Below are 22,801 nucleotides of genomic sequence, written 5' to 3'. Positions count from 1 at the left end.
TATTGCGTTAAAATGATATGCATTGTTATAAAAAGTTTATTTTAAGTGTTCAATGCTCTTCATTTTTTAAAATATCTCTATATTCAAATCAATATCGTATTGATATATTTATAGTAACTGATTTTAAAGTTTAGTATTGTGAAAAATTTATAAAATTAACAAATAAAGATAACAGACAGATACTAAATTTTATAACATTTATTATATATTTATATTAATGCAATTATTATAATAAGTGTAGACACAAAAAGTCAGCAACGCTAAATTTAAAAATATCTAGCGAAGAGTTGCATCACTTTTTTCAGTGTCATAAAATGTTTAAAATTATAACTTTTATTTCATTAATTAACGATAATATATAAAATATGTGGTTAAATCTATTACAAGAATATGTTATAAAACAGTTTTTTTTATATTATTACAAAATAGCTTTGAAGCTTTTTTGCTATTTTGTAAGCTATTTCATTTTGAAGATTATTTCGGATTTTATAAAACAATTGTAAGTGCAAATAATAAATAAATTTCTTATTAATCTTTTTCGCACATGCTAGTGTTTGCTTTACATTTCATTTCTCGATATTTTGTTTACGATATACTCATTTCATATTATATTAAAATCCGTAAGATGATAAGAATTTTTCCCTTTTGATATTGCTTGCATTCGATATATCGTGACTACAAATGATTATAAAGCAATTACACTGATAGCATTTATTATTGTTTTTCGATTTAAAAAATAAATATATATATATTATAACAATAACCGTTTATCTAAACGAGCAGCAAATACTAGTTATTATCGATAGTTATTGTTATTTAATTATCATAGAAGGCATTAATTTTTTTCTTTGTAGAACGTATTGATTTCAGTTACTAAAATAATACCATATAATAAAGGAAAATTATCGTCATAATCGACGTTCTGAATTTCATCAAATTATATTTTATTGCTACTTATAAGTAATTACGTTATTATTTTGAGTATTTAATATAATTTCTGTAATTTTATTTTAAGATTGCTCCAAAGTTTTTCTGTTGTTCTAAAATAAAAACTAGAGAAAATACGGAGGACGAAAATGAATATAATTGCGACCGATTTTTTGCATTTCACGGTTTCTTCACATCTCTGGAGCATATATAGGTCGAAAGAAACATCACAGTATTTTGTACCGTGTTTGTGTACAAAGATTGCATTTTCGAAATGAAAACAATAATAATTTGCAAGAAATAATTAATTAAAACAGTTTTTTTCAAGTTTTAGTTCGTAAACTACAGAAACACTTGATTCCACGACATTTTTATTCATCTTAACATATGCTACATTAATTACTAGATAATTACGTGCTCATAGTTTTCACGTAGATTTTTATTTGCTTTTATATGACATAATACATAATATAAGATAAATGATATAACATATAGAGCAAGCGTTCTAAATTAAAGAACAATTGTAATAAAATGAGACAAAAGTTTTATAATTAAAAGTTACGTGAGCTGTCCCGTGAAAAGGGAAACACGTTCTTTAACAGATCAATTATTATTTCTTGTATGTTTTCTAAAAAAATCACCAAAATTCAAAAATGCTTCAACAGATACAGAAAGTAATGACTACAAACAGCTAAAATCATTAATTTATAGAGAAACTAACAACAAACAGAAAAAAATGTTTGTTAATTAAGAACGAATTAAGCAAAAATGTAATATTGAATATAAAACTTTTATGATGTTACACACTAGATAGATAAAAAAGTATATCTTCGTCATTATAACATAGTCTTCGAGGAAAATATGTAAACAAATATTAATAAACAGACAAAATTTTTTTAGGAACGAAAACCTGATTTTTTCGTTAATTATGGCCGAAACTCAAGCATAATCAAATATAATTTCCGTATCACGCTAATTTCATAAAATTTTCTTATAAGTACTGTACATTATCAGATAATTTAAGATTACAATTTTAATAAAAAAAATTAAATTGTTTAATAATTAAAGTAAATAAATCACCAAAAAATTTACGTATCTAATTTTGTTCAATATAACTAGAAAAATTTAATATAGAGAAAATAAAATCCAACCAAGTTATAATAAATTATTAATGTGTTGCATTATAAGAAATAAAGATGGCTTTGACACTAATTGGTTGTAAACTTGTTTTTCCCTATAGGGTTGAAAAGACTAATGAAAAACATGTGAAAAAGAAACTCATAAATTACTCAATATTTTTAAAATATATATTGTGTCACGTTTTGCAATTTCCATTTAAAAAATTTTATTAAGTTTTACGAAAATATATATATGTTTATCAAAAAATTACATTCAAATCACAGATTGTAGCGTAAAATATCACAAACGGTTATTACTTCACAAATAGTAAAAATAGTTGAATAGTGTGGATTTTTGTGTATGAATCGTGAGACTTAAAAGTTTCTGTTTTTACTTGAAAGTTTGAAGATGAAAAAATAAACTACGCTATCGTTTTTTTAAAACAAATTCATTTAATTGCTTTCAAAACGTCATTCATTTCGTGCGTGGAAAAAGACCGTTTTTCCTGTAAATGAAAAAAATAAGTTTAAAATTGTATTTCATTTCCATAACGACAGTGGCTGTAAACAATGCGTGGTAAATAATAAGTAGCATTTACATTCGAAATAGAGAAAGTCCTGATTATTCCGAGATAACTCGAAAATGAAAGTATTCGTATTGTTTGTCTTAGTTTTTGGATGTTTCAATTATATTTCCTCGGAAAAAGGTCAGTATGTGAGATATTTTATTTTTTACAAATTCATTTTCTTCTAAATATTATTATATTTACTAGAGAGATGATAAATTTTAACTTTATAACTTTCATTTTGCATTTTAACATAAACTTAAGAATATAATTTTAGATTTAGACCGAACTTTTAAATGAATTTTTGGTGAACTCAGTTATTAAATTATGTACAGTTCTAATGTTAAGTAGCCTCATGTTTAAAAAGATTTAACTCTTCAGTTTTATACAATTAGATTCATATTTTGTGTATTGATTTTACTTACTGAAATCCCTCGTTTTCTTCAGTAGTTTTTTTGAAAAAATATCACTGAGTTTTGAAAAGATATAGAGCAAGGACAGCGAACCTTTTTAAGCATACTTCACTTAGCTTGACAGATGTTTACGCATGCAAAACTTTTAAACTTCGAACAATGTTGTTTAAAGAAATTAAACAAATTTGTATTAAGTCGAATAATTTTTAAAAAAGCTGATTAAAAAAAGACTATTAGGTGATAAACAAATGGTTATTTAAAAATTTTTTATTTGTTTTAATATTAAAGTATCAATTCGTTAATATTTCTATATGTTTTGAGCATATTTTGTTATCGTATGTGGTTAATGTAATTTAATAAATGCATTTGATACCTATCTGGGTAGATTCTGAAAATGATTTATTTTTAAATTCATATAAAAATAAAAAAATGAAATAAAATAATTGAGTAATATTATTCTTTCATAACATTTAGATAATATATGTTGTGTGTTAAATACAGTAATACCCCGAACTTACGCGATAGGTGGGACCGAGCGGTAACCGCGTAAGTCGAATTCGCGTATGTCGGAGTATAATTTCGTATATAAATACATACAAATAATTTTTAATTGGGGCCGGAGACTTAAGAAAACAATAATTTAAAAAAAAATGTGAGACCCGAAAGGTCCTGGGTCTAAATCAATAATTTTATTTAATAATGTTAAATATTGTCACCAAATATTACTTCATTTTTGGTCAGAAAAATAATGTTTTAACGTGGGAAAACGCAGATAACAGATGTTACTTCCTTTCACAGAAGTTAGAACATCCTCTGACTTTCCCTTATCTGGTTAAAATCCCGCTCAGATGGGAAATGTTTACCCCTCGTTCATTCCCCTTTCATCCGTTCTCATGAAAGAGTTACTGGNACGTGGGAAAACGCAGATAACAGATGTTACTTCCTTTCACAGAAGTTAGAACATCCTCTGACTTTCCCTTATCTGGTTAAAATCCCGCTCAGATGGGAAATGTTTACCCCTCGTTCATTCCCCTTTCATCCGTTCTCATGAAAGAGTTACTGGCCGATGATTGGTCGAGATTCAGAAGATATACAGGGAATTTGTCAGAATTCGAGGAGTTCTGCGACAGATCTGGAAGTGTCCAAACTCCATACGTTATTCCTCCTGATGACCATCTTCCTTAGACGAGTCACATACAGAATAATTCCAGAGTTAGCACTTAGAAACCGTACTTGGATTTTGTGCACATATTGATCTCCCATACGAAGAAGTAAATGAACTTNATACAGGGAATTTGTCAGAATTCGAGGAGTTCTGCGACAGATCTGGAAGTGTCCAAACTCCATACGTTATTCCTCCTGATGACCATCTTCCTTAGACGAGTCACATACAGAATAATTCCAGAGTTAGCACTTAGAAACCGTACTTGGATTTTGTGCACATATTGATCTCCCATACGAAGAAGTAAATGAACTTTATCTCCGAAGCGTCCCTTGCATACAGAGAAGAAGACGAACGACAACTAAACAGGTCGTATGTTTTATAACGATTTTGTGAGCTCTCTCTCTCAATCGCGAATAAAGTATAATATAAGTTTAGATATCTTTCGATTTGTATATTGTTTGTAGTGGTTCTATTCGTCGTTCATTAAGATTTTTGTTTGAGTTTATTTTCTTTGTTTTATTAAATTTATTATTTCGTTTTTAATTAAAATGTCTCTTAATTTTGATTCCGAATCGGATCTCATACGCGTGTTAATCCGCTGATCGATAAATTCATTAACTGGTGTCAGTCCTGACGTAGATCCGAATCTCGCGATTAGGATCGTTTATAACAGCCCTCCTATAAAAAATAAGAGAACTGGTCTTATTGACTAGTGCCTGTAAGTGGTGTACATCTGATTACGTCCAGGCTGATCTCACAAAAATGTTTAATAAAATCTTCGATAATACATATGTATAGCAAATTAAGCCTATATTATTTCACAATTTTTCACATTTACTTGATTATTACGCCATAATTTTAACATTGTTTCCATCTCAGCGATAATACTGTGACGTTTACGAATGATGCTTGAATTTAAAGATCGAGCATTTTTCACAGCTTCGAAAATTTTTTCTTTGCCTTTTATAATTGTTTTGATCGACAATTCCGGTAGATCAAACTTCTTTGCCAATTCACAAAATTTTTATTTTTGTATCGAAGTCTTTAATAATGGGCACGTTCGTAAAGTCAAACGAGTTAAACGCGTTAGTAACGAATCGTTCGAAAAGTCTAACGAAATAGAGATAACGATTACTTCATTCTCGCTTAACTCGTTCGAATTTACGAACATACCCAATGTTAACTTTACATTCCAAAGATACTGCATTAAACAAGAAAAGAAAGTTTTTCTTTTCTTGTTTGATGCAGTAAAATTAGTTCTACTTCGTTTGGATGACATAGTAGAGTTTCTCGAGTCTCCGTAAATATAACAAACACAGAAATAAATAACACAAAATAAATTGTAGCTATGTGTGGATTCCGCGCTACATATCCGAACATGTAAGCTGAACAATAGTGTGGGGGAGTGAGTAATCGAGAGTTGCGTGGCTCTCAAACAAAAGACGAATCGACGAGATTTGAAAATCACGTAACTCTGGGTTCGTGTAAGTCGGGGTAGCGTAACTCGGGGTATTACTGTATAAGATATTCACACAATCAGTGTTTTTTATATTGTATAATCAATGATATAAATAATAGTGCATTTTGAAAATAATTAATTTAATTACAACACATCTTGATAATTAAACAGAAGTTGGATTAGATCAATACTCCTTGGAGTATACTTATTAATTCTAATTCGTATCAATACACTTTGGAGTATACTTATTAATTCGTATAATAACTTATTGTAAAGCTCTGATATATTTTAGATTATATTTTTATTTTAACAATTATTTAATTTATAAAGTTCATAATAAGTGTCTGCATGCCTGTGCAGCATGATGTTATACACTGTTTTTAAAGCTTAATAATTGTCATGCTTCCTGTCTGAACCTTGAAACTTTACAGGTAGTTCCTGTTTGTGTATTACTGAAAAAGATAGTTTCAGTTAAAAAAAAACTATATTTAAATTTATAAAAAAGTATTAAAAAATTAAAACTATAAATTGCGGTAGAACTCCTAATATAATGATTTTGCATAAATTAGTTTCTTTATAATTTTTTAGCATGGAAATCGGCGATTGTATTTAAATGACAGTATTTAACGTAATTAATTATACAAATACAAAAGTTTATAGTCTTTAGTGGAAAGCCGAAGTTAAAAATAGAAAAACGAATTATTTTATAATTCTTGCATTAAATGCAATAATATGTATAATTAACTTTAATTTATAGAAACATAATTAAATCTTCTGATAAATGAAAACGATTGCAAATAAACTTTTATTTTCTCAAAATTAACCGAATAATTTGTAATTTCACTCTTGGGAATGCAAATGTTATATATATCTACCATTGTTTATAGTCACTGTGTCGTCAGAAACATTAAAAAAATATAATTTAAAATTATATTTTATCACGAAGGAAAACTGTTAAGTCCATAAACAAAAGAAATAATGATTTAAAGAAAAATTTATTTTTTACAACATCAGTATTTCAGTAATGTTTGCTGTGCAAATTTATATTGAAAGAAAAAGAAAATACGAAATTCCAGATGCATAAACAGACAACACGCTACCTATTTAGCTTTGCTATCGACGATCTGTCCATTAATAACAGGCTTATTCATTTTATGTGTGTACATAAATGTCTGTTAATTGCAATACGAATAAAATTATCTGATAAATTTGATAAACACTTTTTCATATTTAACCCTGCAATAAATGACCTGGGTGTCACAGACCCATGTGACTTTTGCAGTATATATTCATTATGTTTTTAAATAGGTAGGAAATTCATATTACACATACCTTCCACTCAAAGTAGTACTGGAAGTTTTCAAAGTAAACTTATTCGAATAAAACTTAAATTGGCATAGACTTTAAAACTGAAAATAGAAATAATAAATTTTCAAAAAATAAAATCATCATTAGGCTCGTACTGTAGAGCTATAAAACCGATTATTTTACTACCAAAATTTAATAGAAAAAAGTACGTAATAAAAACTTTATATAAAGTTTCGGAGTTCAGATAAAAAGCATGACAGTTATTAAGCTTAAACACAGTGCATAAAATTATGACTTAGAGGCATGCAAACACTTATTATGAACTTTATATATTAAGCTATATATAATTTTTTTGGTTAATATTAAAAATGTTTTCTATTAACAGATTCAGGACACCAACACTACATCCTAAAAATAGCAGCAATTAAGGTAAATATAATTATTCTTAAGTTATATAATAAGTAAAATTAACACTTTAAAAGCTTCAAAAACGAATACATTAATTTAATTAATCTTTAACAACTACTGTTCAAAATCATTTTCTAGTAGGGAGAAAGTTTTCTGAACACAAAACTGCTTTTTATAACGAAAAAAAAGTTATCTGTGACTAAATAAAACATGAAAACAGAGTTTCGTGTGTGTACAGTTGTAACTTTGTGCACAAACAAAAGACGATTAGAGCAGTTTCTTAAAAACATCATCAAAACGTCACTGGTAACATCATTCTACCAAAAATGTGTTAAGACATGTTTATTGATAGTATTTTCTATGTTAATGGTTATCAAATATATGACAGATTAAAAAAATCATTGAAATTTGTTTTTTTGATATAAATGCTTTTGTGCAGAATACTTAAGTTTCTTCTTGTGTTGTATTCTTTATACTATGGTTACTACATAAACTAGTAGGAGAGCAAAGCAGAATTCATTATCTAATGCCATGTCTGTTTACCAGGAGAGTTGCACATACAATTTAGACTAAAAGTGTGTCGAGTATATACAAAACTATAGATACATTTCGATCATCGATATATCATAAAATCGATAATGTAACTCGACTTTTTCAAATGTAATTGAAATTCAGAAAAGAAAACTATTAAGTTTTTCTAAAATTTCAGAGCTATGCATTCGAATAAATGACAGTTATTCGTTTAATTTGATATAAAATTGCGTGATTCATATTTACTTTTTAAGAAAAGAATTATTTAAAATTGCTAATACTATTAATCCTCTATTAATTAAGCAATGTATTAGTATAAACTTGCATGCATACTATTTATTTCAGAAATTCATTTTTTTATATTTATTTCAGTACTAAAAAACTCGATTGATGATTTTTTAAATAAAAATTGATTTTTTTGCAAAATATATTTTTTAGTAAATATTTTAAATTCTTACAAAAGTTATATATATTAATTGTATTATTGATGAATCGATGAAAATAAAATTCATATAAAATAAAATATAATGAAACTCAAAACTTTCATAAACTGATTTGTAACTTTTTAAAAATCTGTAGGTTTTTTGAATATGAAGTATATTTTTTTGTTGTAGAACTGCGGGTTGAAAGTATAATGAATGTTTATCTAAACATTTCGAAAAATTGTAATAATTCTATATTTACATGCTACTTCATCAAATTTCATTTCTTTAATTAAAAGAAAATGAAATTTAATGCCAAATAAGCAATCGTTTACTAAAAAAAATGTAAAATAACAAAACCAAAATAACTTAATACACTATAAAAACAATTCAAAAATACATACTTTCTAATGGGACTCAGTAGAATTTAGCATACAGCACTATTAAAACGTTGACCTATCAGTAACAGTTGTCCCTACCAAGAAAGCAGTAGGCGTTAGATACACTTTAGGATAGATATTTTATTTTAAGTATAATAATTCAATTTAAACCTCTGATAGAGTTAAATTATATTTAGTTTTCTACCCAATAAATTGTTTTAAGTTTTCTATGGTATCTTTTGAATTTATTTTATGCCAAAAATTCTTTCTTTCTTTGATTTTATTTCATTTTTTCTATCACATCATCAAGATTGTTACAAATATCAAAATGTAGAAAATTTTTTTAATGAACTTGTTTATCTTCTATAAGAAAAAATTTATATTAACATATATTTTAACTAATAGAAGTTACAATTTGAAAAATTATTTATTACAATTACATTTTATAAAATTTTAAAATTTTCTAAAATGTAATTTTTTTCACAATATGGGTTTTTTCAGATTGTAATATTGCAGTTACACAAGTACATGGATGTTTAAAATACATATCAATTAATGTTAGCTACTGTAAAAATTTTAGCAAATTTATATTTTAATCTTGGACTAATCTGCTTGAACATTGATAAACATTTTTTTATCTTTTATATATATATTGCTTTCATGTTCTTCTGCTCATCGTTAAAACGAATTGGATAGTTTGTTATAGATTTTATTCTTTCATCCTCATCAAAAACTATAAAACCATTTTTTCCTTTCGAATTTCATTTACTTTAAAGTAGTGCAAGACAACTGTAAAATTGTATGGAATATTGAACGAAAAGTTACTTTCAGCAAAAATATAACAATGCGCAAATTTGTACAAACGAAGAAAAAAATAATTTATACATTTGGCCAAAAGTGACTACAAGTCCATACATTTCCATGATTGCAGCTTTAATATAAAAGACTATTTCTCTCTCTTTTTTTAAAAATGTAATTTATATGAAATGCCAATCAATTAAGAAACTAAAAACCTATGGTGTTTCTTAAATCTAAAAATTATCTGCATAATGATAATTTTAACGTTTTCAAGGATATGATGTAAAAATCAAATTAATATAATTCTTTGAATTAAAATAAATTCAAAAATATATTAAAAAATTAAAATAAACTAGTAACGTAGACAATAATTTTAATTTTTTTCCATTAAAAAATTAAATAATTTTTGAAAAGTCAAAAGATTATATAATTTCCCTCAGTTAAAGTAAAATATAATTTAAACTGTATCGAAGCTTTAAATTACATTCATATATAATACATAAAATATACACTTTAAAGTGTATCTAACGAGAAAACAAAAGAAAAAAAACAATAGCTGCTTCTAAACCAGTTTACGTAGTAATCATAATTAACACTGTTATAAAAGATTTTATTTGTAAAGGAAAACTACTTCTATTTATAATATTTTCCAACTCCAGAAATATTCTTGTTGTTTTTCAAACATTACTTTATTGCTAAATAATTTATTAAAAATTTTGTTGTGTTATCAAAGGAAATAACTTATAAGTTTTTAGGTATTCAAAAAAAAACACAAAATACAAACTTTGTGTTCTGTTTCAGTATGAAAATGTCGTAATTCTAGACAAGTCTGAAAACCATATTTTAGGAGGATGGGAGTGCCATGTCTTCAAGGCAATGCAACAAAAATTACGATTTAGGTAAAGTTAATGAACAAAAATGTTGCGGTTGTTTATTATATTATTTACAGTTATTGTTTGGTCTTTATGTGTTGCATAAAATTAGTATTAAAATTAGTAAAAAAGTTCTGAAACAGTAACATCTGAATTGTCATATGACAAGTTACAAAGAACATACGAATTGTAATCAAACGTAAAGAAACCTTTTAATATAAATATTATTTTTAATAACTTTTCTTACGCTTTCAATAAGTTGATTGATTATCTTTATGAAAGAATTCGAATGATTTTGAATCTTACAGAAGGAAACATGTTTTTGAACGTTTTTACATTTTTTAATTTTGTATAACGTGTAGTGCGGAAGTCTGTTATTAATACGTGAATAGATAATTATAATATATTCATAATACTGACATGTGCAAAAATATATACATAAACTAAACGTAAACAGAAAAAATATATAAATGAATAAAGTAACACAAGTGACAACATAAAAAAGACAACCAATGAGCCTATTTCTTTATCCAATCAGTTTTTCATACTAATACATTTATATATTTTTATAACGCCAGCTTTTCATGCCCTGAGACTTTTTTCGATTTTCTAAAGTTTATCTTTTTGTCAGCCTGGTTACCCCCGTGTATTTGCTATGCTTTTTCATACTTAAGGTGTCTCCTGTCATGATAACTCTTGCTTGTTTTTATTTTATTATAATTTTTCCGAATTAGCTATAACATACGTTGCTAGTGCAGTGACTGCCTGCTTGTTCTATACGTTCTTTTAATGTTTCTTTGTTATCATACCTTTTAATGACATCTTTGTGGCTCCAATATATTAATGCTTTTTTGCTTCATTTTGTCTGGTGTAGGTATTCTGTAAATTTCAAGAATAGTTTTTTGGTCTATACGTAGCATCATGTCCATACGTAACATATAAGACACTGTCAGATTTCTTTTGAGAACTAACTTTTTGTTGCTACTTTAATTTCTTTGTAAATATTGCGTAGGAGTGCAATGTATTCTATCACTGCATTCTTAAATTTTTCCCAATTATTAACTTCGTTACCACCTATTTCATTTTGTTGACTACAGTAGACCCCCTTATAAAACGGATTTTTATAACGTAGCAAAAATTTGCGACAGTATTCGTATAAAGACGCTAAATGAGACTCGTAAAACGCGGTAAAACGTCATCGCCGACTCGTGTCGCGACAAGATCGGTCGAATCTGTACCAGTAGTGGATGAGCAGCCGAACTACTTTCCGCTGTCCAGCCCCATGCTACAGAAAGTTTAGGTGGGTAAGTTGAGTTTACTATCGTCTGTACAGTATGTAAATTAGGTACCGTAAGTCTAATACAGCACTGTAATTTTATACATTTCTTGCGAAAGAAGCATTTCTTATTCAACGGCCATAAAAATTATTTCTATTAATGATGACTCCAATGTTCAACAAATTTTTCGCAAAAAAATAACGTATCAGAAATCGCGGCCGCCGTATGGTGCGTTGCTCTGCGACAAAAACAAGCTTAAGTAATGGCAACATCGAACGGTGCACACTCAATAAGTAATCCTACAATTTTTTTGTTTATAGCATAGTTTCTACGGATTATTCCCAAAAAATTATGTGTTTTAAAAACGTTAAATAGAATTAGTCTAGAATCGATTAATATTATAAAAGAAAACTTTTCAAACAGCCGTAGTCCGTAAACTTCACACGTGTCGGGCTGTGATTGGCTCATGTATTTAAGGATTCTTACAACGCAAAATTCGTATAAAGCGAACCGTATGTACAGTACATCGTTACAAGGGGGGGTTTACTGTATTGCCTTTCGCACATTCTGATGTGCGAAAAAGCAATACAGTAGACTCTCCCTATAAATCAAAGGTTAACATGAAATTTTGGAGATGACTCCAAAAATTTCATGTTAACCTTCGATTTGATCTAAGAATTTTGAATGCAGCTCTTTATGATTGAAAACAATGCTTATTTAGGATCATGAAAATGATAAAATAATATGTTTTAATGCTTTTTAATTAGTTATTCTATAGTCAAACCAATAGATAAATCACCTGGAAATCGCCTTAAAAATGGTTCTTGGGATGGATTTATCAAGAAACTTGTAAATCAGGTAAGAAAATGATTTGTAAAATTTATTAGTGATTTATTAAAACATGACTTTGTCTTCCTATAGAAAGCAGATATGACTTGCTTTTCTTTAAATGTTAATTCTGAGCGTTTCTCTGTAATTGATTTTTCTTCTCCCGTAATTCTTCAAACTATAAACTTTGTGACAAGGTCTCCGAGAAAAACACCGAATTGGAGTTCCATCATAAAACCATTTAATAAAGAGGTAAGAAATAACTAGTAAAATAAATTATTATACACACTTCTTGTTAAATGGGATAACGTCAAGAAAGTCATAAAAAATAGTTATCACAACAAATACAGTAGAGCATCGATTATTTGACCTCCGAGTAACTGTCACCTCGGTTAACCGATTGTCCTATTCGGCAAATTTCAAATGTCCGCTAGTGATGTAGCGCTAGAATATTTGGCTATGTCTTGGCAACTTTAATATTATTTTTACGTGTTTTAGCTGGTAACACTGGATCGACCATGAAAGAGAGCCAATATTTAAACAAGGCTTAATTTTTCTCATTTTTAACGATACAATAGCGACGATTATTATCTTTTATGAAATTTGATAAGCTTAAATTAATATGGAGGAAAATTCATCGCGAAATAGGTTAATAGCGATATACTAATATACTAATACTAAATACATGGGATATGATAAAATACTAGTTTAATAATGGATTTTTTTTATACTTTTCGGTTATCCGACATTTCAATTATCCGACCAACCCCAGTCACCAATTGAGTGGGATAATCGAGGCACTACTGTACTTTGATGTCGAAATGTAAATTAAAAAATTCACATCAAAGAACATATAGCAACAAACGCCAAATAAAGTAATTTAACTAATTACTGCGCTGTTCACAGGCAGTAATAAGTAATTAACGATGAGTAATAATAATGTAACAGTTATTATTTTTACTAATTATTCAATTAAAGAACATCGATATTATGATTAGATTTAATATTATAATTATTTTTTAATAATGTTAATGAATATTATTTAATTATTAAATATATATATGCAATTTTCGAAAAAAAATTTAAGAATATTTGCCGCAAAATTAGTAGCTTTTTTAAGTGCACCTTCGAACACTGATTGCTAGTTTGAAAACTGAAATTGTAAAATCCTCTAAGTGCAAAGAAGATTCTACTATTTCAAACAGAAAAGTTTTGAAAAATTTTATGTTTGCATGATCTAAGTATATTAAATATATAATGTATATCAAGCACATACTTTCTATACAATTTCCATTATACGAGTTTTTCTACAATAGTTGAAAAGATAATGAACTTGTAAAATGATAAACATACCTGTTGTTTTTTTTCTAAAACCTGTAATCAGATTATTTGCTAAATGAAATTGCAAATTTTATGTTAATCTTAGATTTTTCGATAAAATACAGTAATAATATAAAAACTTTTATAGGTGTGGATCATTCTACTATTAATTCTCGTTATGATGGGATTCGTTTTACACAAAGTCATTGAAAAAGATTTAAGAGCTGACAAAATGAAAGTCAATTGGACAAGAAGACAAGTCTTCTGGAATCTGTTTTGCACTTTAATATATCAAGGTATGTTAATTTGTTAAATAAAGTAAATTATTGCATGATTATGCAATAATAAAATAAAGTTTTTTTCAGGANTAATGTAACAGTTATTATTTTTACTAATTATTCAATTAAAGAACATCGATATTATGATTAGATTTAATATTATAATTATTTTTTAATAATGTTAATGAATATTATTTAATTATTAAATATATATATGCAATTTTCGAAAAAAAATTTAAGAATATTTGCCGCAAAATTAGTAGCTTTTTTAAGTGCACCTTCGAACACTGATTGCTAGTTTGAAAACTGAAATTGTAAAATCCTCTAAGTGCAAAGAAGATTCTACTATTTCAAACAGAAAAGTTTTGAAAAATTTTATGTTTGCATGATCTAAGTATATTAAATATATAATGTATATCAAGCACATACTTTCTATACAATTTCCATTATACGAGTTTTTCTACAATAGTTGAAAAGATAATGAACTTGTAAAATGATAAACATACCTGTTGTTTTTTTTCTAAAACCTGTAATCAGATTATTTGCTAAATGAAATTGCAAATTTTATGTTAATCTTAGATTTTTCGATAAAATACAGTAATAATATAAAAACTTTTATAGGTGTGGATCATTCTACTATTAATTCTCGTTATGATGGGATTCGTTTTACACAAAGTCATTGAAAAAGATTTAAGAGCTGACAAAATGAAAGTCAATTGGACAAGAAGACAAGTCTTCTGGAATCTGTTTTGCACTTTAATATATCAAGGTATGTTAATTTGTTAAATAAAGTAAATTATTGCATGATTATGCAATAATAAAATAAAGTTTTTTTCAGGAATTCCGTTGCATCTGTTAAGAAGATTCCCATCAAGATTTTTAATTGGAATCTGGTTACTATTGACTCTAGTTTTGATATCCAGTTACATCGGTACTCTAATGTCTTTTATGTGTTCTCCTCTGATAGAAGATGTACCTAGAAATTTTAATGAGTTAGCTCTTGCAATTAATAAAGGTGACTATAATTGTGGAATATTAGGTAAATACAATCTATGGCAAATAATGCAGGTAAATATTACTGTTATAATCTTTATATCTTACATATGTGTTATGAGAAAAATGAATAATTTGTAATGCTCAGCTATTATGAATAATAATTAAAACATGCAACAGACTGAGAAAAATCGATTAATTTATTAAATTGACACGTCATTAAGAATAAAACTACATTTTCACTGCGAAATTTCATTTTTAAAATAAAATAACTTTACTGTCATGTTTCTGGTTATTATTTATACGTAACAAAGTAAAGTATTGAAATGGTGCCAAATTTGACTTTTCAAATACTTTGTTAATATTCATGTTTTGACAATTCATGAATCCAAAAAAGTCAAACAAAAAAAGACAAAAAAATTCCGTGGCTATGTGTTTTGGTGTGAGATGCTGCTTGGGTTGAAGGTTATGGCTCTAACTCCTTTTTGCAGTGTTTGGACCACTAAACATGTTTAACTTGTAACTGGATGGCTTTACTAACAATATGTCTTAAGATCAAAAGATCTTAAAACCGATTTTTTTTCTGACACCAGTTAAGAAATAACCCATCTTAACTCGCGATTTTATCTATATGGCTGAAACTGGGCATCTAATATCTAAATGGGAGGGCTAAACGAGCGGTAAAGTTATGTACATGTTGATAGTGTAATCTGATCTTGGAAGTAGTTACCTCGAAATCTTTTTGAACACAACAAAAAGTTTTACAATTTAACTAAATGATCGATTTCATATTTATAAATACTATAATGCAACACCCAATTGACCGAGAACTCCATGTAACAGCCTACTGTCCTGGGAGACCTGGGATCAAATACGGATAAGTAAATAATCGCCAAGAAAAATTTTAAGGGTTGCCTTGTCCCTAACCACCTGGCATGCCCGAACCCATAATGGGCTTGCAAAAGAGGCCTACTTAATGCTCACAGGGAAGAAAAAGTTTAGAAGCAAAACAAGGCTACATATTAACAAAAACAACATATGTTTTTGACAATACCTCCAATGGGTTATGGTTAAATCAATTTTGTAAGTACTTATATGCTAACTGAATGAGAGAAAAAGTATACATAAATCTATAATACCTTCTGTTTAGAAGACAGATGTCACGGTATAGTTCAGTCAGCTTTGGAGTAGTAGCGGGAGTTTCTCTAAAGACTGGAGACTATTTTCAAAGAAAAAAAATGATAGTGTTGAGACAAAAAGATTCAATGACTTTGTACACACTCTTTGGAAGGAGTGTCTGCCAAAATCTCATATGTCTGCTTTTCTATTTTGTACTTGTATTTCTTTCCAATACAGAGTGTAAAAATTTTTGTAAATTTTGTTTGGTGGCAATACAGTAGATCCCCCTATAAGACGGTAGATACGTTCCGTTCTTTATGAATCAATTTCGTAGGAATCACAGCCAATCACAGCCTGACACGTGTGAAGTTTACGAACTACGGCTGTTTGAAAGGTTTTCTTCCATAAAATTGATCGATTCTAGACTAATCCGACTCAACATTTCTAAAATACGTACATTTTTTTTGAAAATAATCCGTATAAACTACGCTATAAACTAAAAATTGTAAGATTACTTACCGAGTGTGCACCATTCGATATCGCCGTTGCTCAAGCTTGTTTTCGTCGCGGAACAGCTCAGCAAACCGCGGCCGCGATTTCTGATGTTATTCTTCTGCGAAAACTTCGCTGAACCTTGGAAACATCATTAATATAAATAATTTTTATCGCTGTTGAATAAGAAATGTTTCTTTAACAAGAAATGTATAAAATTACAGTACAATCGACCCCCCTATAATTACAGTCCCTATAATTACGATTCCTATAAAACTACGAAAAAATTGCTAACGGTATCCGTAAAAAATAGTAAATGTTCCCTATAAACACCTCAAACGTCATCGGGCAGCCGAACTACTTTCCCGCCGTCCGTAGCGTCACGCTACGGAGAGATTTCTATCGTCAGGACAGTATTATATAAATTAGGTACTGTACATATAATTATATATTAATTATATATAAATTATATGTACAGTACCTAATTTATATATAATTATATGTACAGACGAAACTAAACTCAATTTACTCGCCTAAACATTCGTAGCGTGGCGCTACGGACGGCAGGAAAGTAGTTCGGCTGCCCGATTACATTTTACGTAATTATAGGAGTATTTTACCGTTGTGTACGGATACGGCTACAATTTTTTCGCTGTCTTATAGGAATCGTAATTATAGGAACCAGTCTTATAGAGGGATCTACTGTAATTATAATTAAATATCCGAATACAAAGTCATCCCCAAAACGGAACAACTATTTATTATCTTCATATTTCAGAGTATATCTTCTTGAAGGCTGAACCTTCATTTTAGACTACTGGCTACCAAAAGTCTTTCTAAAAAACACAAAAATACATTTAGTTAAAAATACAAAATTTATTTAAAAATACAAAAAAGAAAACACTATAAATTGTTGTTTTCTTTGAGAAAACTTTACATTCTGATATTTAATTATAATTATTGCACTCAGACAAAAATTTACAAACGTTTATTAAGTATTGTCACCAGGGGGAAGTTTACTAATTTACATATAACAGAGCTGATTTCTAGATAGATAAAAATGGGCGAGTGGTCTCCGTTGCCGCTCATCGTAGTGGTGACCAGACCCTGAAGACTGGGAGGTTCGTCGTGGGTTCGCGCCACGGTCGGACAGGCTGGCTGCTTGGAGTTTTCCGGGTTTTCTCCTTGCCTATAACGACTGAATAGGAGGCCAGTTCCCCATAAAAGTCCTCCCGGAAAGCATTTATTTCCCGCGCGTACGTATGGCTGTTCGATACAGCCGGCTAATCGGTCGCCTAGCGATCATACACTTACACAAGTCTACTCGGAGAAAGAGCCTATAGTGAGCTATAATCTTTATATTAACATCATCGTACGAAGAAAAAAAAAGAAGATAGATAAAAAGCCAAAACAACCCCATGAAAGTGTGATAAAAATCAGAAGTTGTCTGTATATCACCAATTCCTTTTTAAAAAATTTTTGAATTTATAACTTGATGTATTTCGGTGTATAAAAAAGAACTATTTGGCAGCCAGTAGCCTAAAACGAAAAGTCAGTCGCCAAGAATGTATAGTCTGGAATACGAAGATGATAAATGATAGTTTTTTTGAGGGGGAAGACTTTGCCTTCAGATATTAAAATGTAAAACTTACCGATGTGATAGCCAATTAGCCAGCCAGAGCCACGTTACCTGACCAGCTGTATTTTCCATGTGGAAGGAACAATCTCGTCACGGCAGTCAGAAAGTGGAGAAGAAGCTTCATTTTCCTGTATTTTTTCTAACCTAATCACACAAAAATTTGAACTTGACTAATTCGTTTCTCTCATGAACTAATTTACTTAAATATGGTCTCATGCTTTTAAATTTCACATCAGCAAATATTTTACTTAATATGTGATGATGGGGTACAGATTAAAATGAAATTTGGCATGGTGGCTTGTATATAAGGGGCATTGCTGCTATTAAATTTGTTGGTTAGAGTTTAAAAGACTGAGGAGTCTCAGGCAAGCTGAAACATATCGTAATTTTTGTTTAAGTGTACTTGAATCTGGTGCATAGTGTTACCATAAAAAATTCTTTAAAACATAACTTTTCCAAAAATGAATGGTCTAGTACAGGGGTCAGCAGGAACGGCTCATTGTGTAGACGTTTGTGGCTCTTCCAACATAAACTCCAATTTCACCTCAATTTCAAAGTTACCCCTCCTCCAAAAAATTAATTTTATGTATAAAGTTTTCAATTAAATAAATAAAATAAAATAAAAATGTTGTTTTTCTTATCAGCATGCACTATGACAACGAAATTGACCCAAAATCTAATGATAAAAAGAAACCTGAAATTATTACCTTCTACAATACCACTAAAGAAAAAGTTGATATGGTCGAGCAGATGGTAGCCATGTATGACACCAAGAAATAGCTGTCATTCTCCCATGACTGTTTCCTATACTCTTCTGATCATCTCAAAAATAGAATATTTTATCCTTCCTTTACACTATCGAAATATTCTGAAATAATTAAACCGCTGCAGTTTAATGAAAAAGGTGGCTATGCACCTTATAGATGATAATGTAAGAGTTAAATGCAAAACGTACGTGTAAGTAGAAAACTCAGGGAATTAATCAAAATAATATTGCCTGCTAGTCCTCTCACACTACATGGGGCATAAAAATGTGCATTTTGTCTTAGGTCAAGTGATTGTAAAGTAAAAACAGTGTGTATAGGGAGTGATAAACATACCCGTAAAAACATAGCAAGTTGATTGTCAGTTGTATAAAGTGCCAGAGTACAATGTTAGCTGATAGATCAAAGTTACAAGGAGCTTAAAAATAGCAATTTAAATTTTTATTATTGGTTTTATAAAAAGATCTAATGCAATGAGTTTTGATAAATTTTGTTTTGTAGTGTCTTAATGTATTTATGTACAGTGCTAATGTAATATTTAATCATACTTAAAAGTAATTATATGCGTAATGATACATGCCTTACCAAACAAATGAGTAGAACTTCATACATTTTTATTTACATGCTTCATTTGACAAAGAGAAAATTTCGGGTTCTAATCTCCCCAATGCACAAACGGCAAAAGTAAAAAAAATCCGGTGCACTAACACAAAGCTAACATAAACATATTCACCACACATTGAACATTTGCAAGCTTTTAAGGTTTCGTTTTTCCTTTTGTTAACCTTAAATTATCCAAAACGCATTGCGGACATTTTTTCGCTCAATGAGCGTTTAGGGTTTTTCAGCCTAAAATTCATATCGATCTGTTAATGTGATAAACTGTGGTAAAAAAACGTGTTATTTACTGCAATACCTCACTTTGTTTTTTATTATTCAGAATGGCTGAGCATTATAATTGATGCCTTTATTAATCACATAGTCCATAGCATTTTCGTATATATTTGTATAACTGTATTCGTTTTTTTACTTTAAGAATTCAAGTTCAAACAGCTATAAAATTATGAAAAATAATATAGAAAAACACGATAATTTTATGCCCGGATCCAGAGCGATGCAACGCGTTATCGATGAAAATTTTGCTTTCATAGGAAGCATAACAATGATAAAGAAGCTTATCCGAACAGAAGAAATGCATAAATATCGAATATCCGATGATCCTTTGATGACATCTACAAAGGCTTTTGCTATGAGAAAAAATTTTCCTTTAAAAAAAGATATAAACGCTATGTAAGATATTGTTATTTTTCACTATTTACGGATACGAATGATAGAAATTAATTATTATTATTTTTTTTGTAGAGTGATTCGTTTATTCGAAGCTGGAATCGTTGAAAAAGTCGATAATTCCGAAACTAAAAGTTTTGTGGAGTTTTCTGAATTCCAACCTGTATCTTTGGAAGATCTAAGTAGTATTTTAATATTGTTTATTGTAGGTTCTGCTCTCTCTGTTATTTGTTTAACTTTAGAAATATTATACAAAAGATATTAGTTAATTTTATGGTATCATAAAACTGCTTTATTTTCTATAACATATTAACTGTGTATTGTACATTGTGATGAAAAATCTTTATTTTTGTTATTTATCTGTTTACTGTATACATTATGTATTTCTTATACTAGTAGCAATCTGACTAACTAGGCATTAGGTTCATTAGAGACTGCAATTTTCCAACACAGTAATATGAGAACTCATCCAGTATATAAAGAAGACAACAACAAAATACTCAAAAAGCAATGATGCCAATGGCAATGTTAAATCAATTACATCCGAGCTTTAGAAATGTTGTACTCATTAAACAGTAAAAACCTGTAAAAGAAAATTAATTGATTAGTATTAACGAACTCATTTGATAGATGAAAAAAACTGTGACGAAATACATTTAACACTCTTTTTAAAATCACTGCTTTCCAGGTTGTTAAGCTAAAGTGAAGAATAAAGATTAATGATATTTCGAACATTTTCGTATCTGCTTTGTGTACTGTAAAACGATTAGAGACGTTTTAAATAGCGAAATGTATCTTGTGATTAAAAATTTATATGTAATTAGAAAAGACTACTTTCAGCATCTATGATGTTATATGTTTGTGAGTTCGAGTTTTGATTTTAACCTGATATATATATATATTCTAATTTTTAATCTATATATTTAGTGACAAGTGCTTATTCCAATTTCACAATGTTAGAACTTAGAAGATTCTTGTAAAATGTATGAATGCAATTGAGCTGAATAATTCTCATGTTGATCTTCTGCACTAAATCTCGTTATTTAATTTATTTACAGAGAGATATTACCACTAACTACATTTAATGAAATTATATATGTGGCTGCTATCAATTTTTATGCATTGTTCAGAAATTTCTTGCTTTAACACAAAACATAAATATAATTCTAGTATGTATTACTAAGATAAAGATAAAACATGGAATAAGATACACAATTTTTTGAATGATACAAAATTTTTAAAAGAATTCAAGGCATAAGAGTACCTGTGACTATCATGGGATTTGAGGATGTAAATGTATTCAGAAAGACAAAAAAAACGAAAAAACGACATGTATGTCATGCCTACTTGAAAGAGACAGAAGAAGATGAGAAACGCCTAATGAGTATGGTAATTACAGCCCAGTTGTGTGAAAAGAGCAAATTTTTTTTTTACTTGTCATAGATACAAATGCGTTCATCATACAAAACGCAAGCACATGATTTTCTTTTACCTCATATTTCAAGCTGTTGCTAATGGTTCTTCTACTTACTACTAAATTTGTGCTAACCTTTAAACGTTTGAACCATCAAAGGGTTAAATTAAAAATTTTATCCGAGTGGATACTTCATAGATTACTGAGATTACCAAAAAGCTTAAAATATTGATAATTTTAATGCTAAATCATTTTCATTTTTACCGTTGTTTTTTTTTTTTCGTGATAGAAATTAAAATCAAAGCTAGAAATTTATCTTATATAATTCCAAGAATGTCGATATAATTAAAGAACTTTTATCTAAATTAATAATTATAATAATTTTAGTAAAGTTATGTATATTATTAATTTATACAGGAGATGTGATATAACTTGTACTTTTATTCTCAAATTACTTTATATTTAATTATTAATAACAGCAAAATAATAGTCTAATTATTTACAGCAAACTTTCGTTTAGTATGTTTTTAAAATGCTCCACTGTTGTGGTGAAGTGCTTATGTTAAAACTTTTGTCCATCTGTCTGATGACCACGTGCTGAAAAAATTCTACATTAATTATCTCAGCGTTATGTTTCACTATCACCAGCACCAGCATAGAGGAACTTCACATCTACAACACTGCAATAAATACTGCACTCATATTGCAGGAATTACAAGACTTTTGGTATGTTTTAACCAAAATAAATTGCAACACAACAAGCTCTTCTAAGTTTCTCTGCTTGCTTCTTGCTTGCGTTGGTGAACCGTTTGCTAAGGTCTACTTTTGTGTTTCATGTGCTCTATTGTGAGTTTTTCCTGATGGATTTTTCAATTTAGTTAGTATTTCTGTAACTGCTTAGATTTTAATTAAGATTTTTGTTCTCAATAAACCAGATTATTCATTTTTACGTGTTACTCAGTTGTTAGGCTCAGTTGCTGTTTTGGCTTTTCCAAGCAGAAGCAGTTAGAATTTTTGTATTTA

General features: G+C 28.7%; 1 protein-coding gene across 1 annotated transcript in view; it reads left to right on the top strand.

The window, feature by feature from the left end:
• LOC111639687 (probable glutamate receptor) overlaps window positions 1-21,879 on the top strand; it is a 46,010-nt gene extending 24,131 nt beyond the window's left edge. The window contains exons 3-12 of the mRNA XM_023385606.1: window positions 7,342-7,385; window positions 10,297-10,394; window positions 12,412-12,502; window positions 12,566-12,724; window positions 14,692-14,839; window positions 14,909-15,138; window positions 20,114-20,367; window positions 20,440-20,546; window positions 21,617-21,753; window positions 21,808-21,879. Coding sequence (XP_023241374.1) covers window positions 7,342-7,385; window positions 10,297-10,394; window positions 12,412-12,502; window positions 12,566-12,724; window positions 14,692-14,839; window positions 14,909-15,138; window positions 20,114-20,367; window positions 20,440-20,546; window positions 21,617-21,753; window positions 21,808-21,879 — 1,340 coding nt within the window. The remainder of the gene's footprint in view (window positions 1-7,341; window positions 7,386-10,296; window positions 10,395-12,411; window positions 12,503-12,565; window positions 12,725-14,691; window positions 14,840-14,908; window positions 15,139-20,113; window positions 20,368-20,439; window positions 20,547-21,616; window positions 21,754-21,807) is intronic.
• Window positions 21,880-22,801: the final 922 nt, after the last annotated feature.

This window comes from Centruroides sculpturatus, unplaced genomic scaffold, assembly GCF_000671375.1.
Source record: "Centruroides sculpturatus isolate CEXI.00-Female unplaced genomic scaffold, Cexi_2.0 scaffold1229, whole genome shotgun sequence".
Taxonomy (NCBI): Eukaryota; Metazoa; Arthropoda; class Arachnida; order Scorpiones; family Buthidae; genus Centruroides; species Centruroides sculpturatus.
This window is presented reverse-complemented; position numbering and strand designations above follow the sequence as displayed.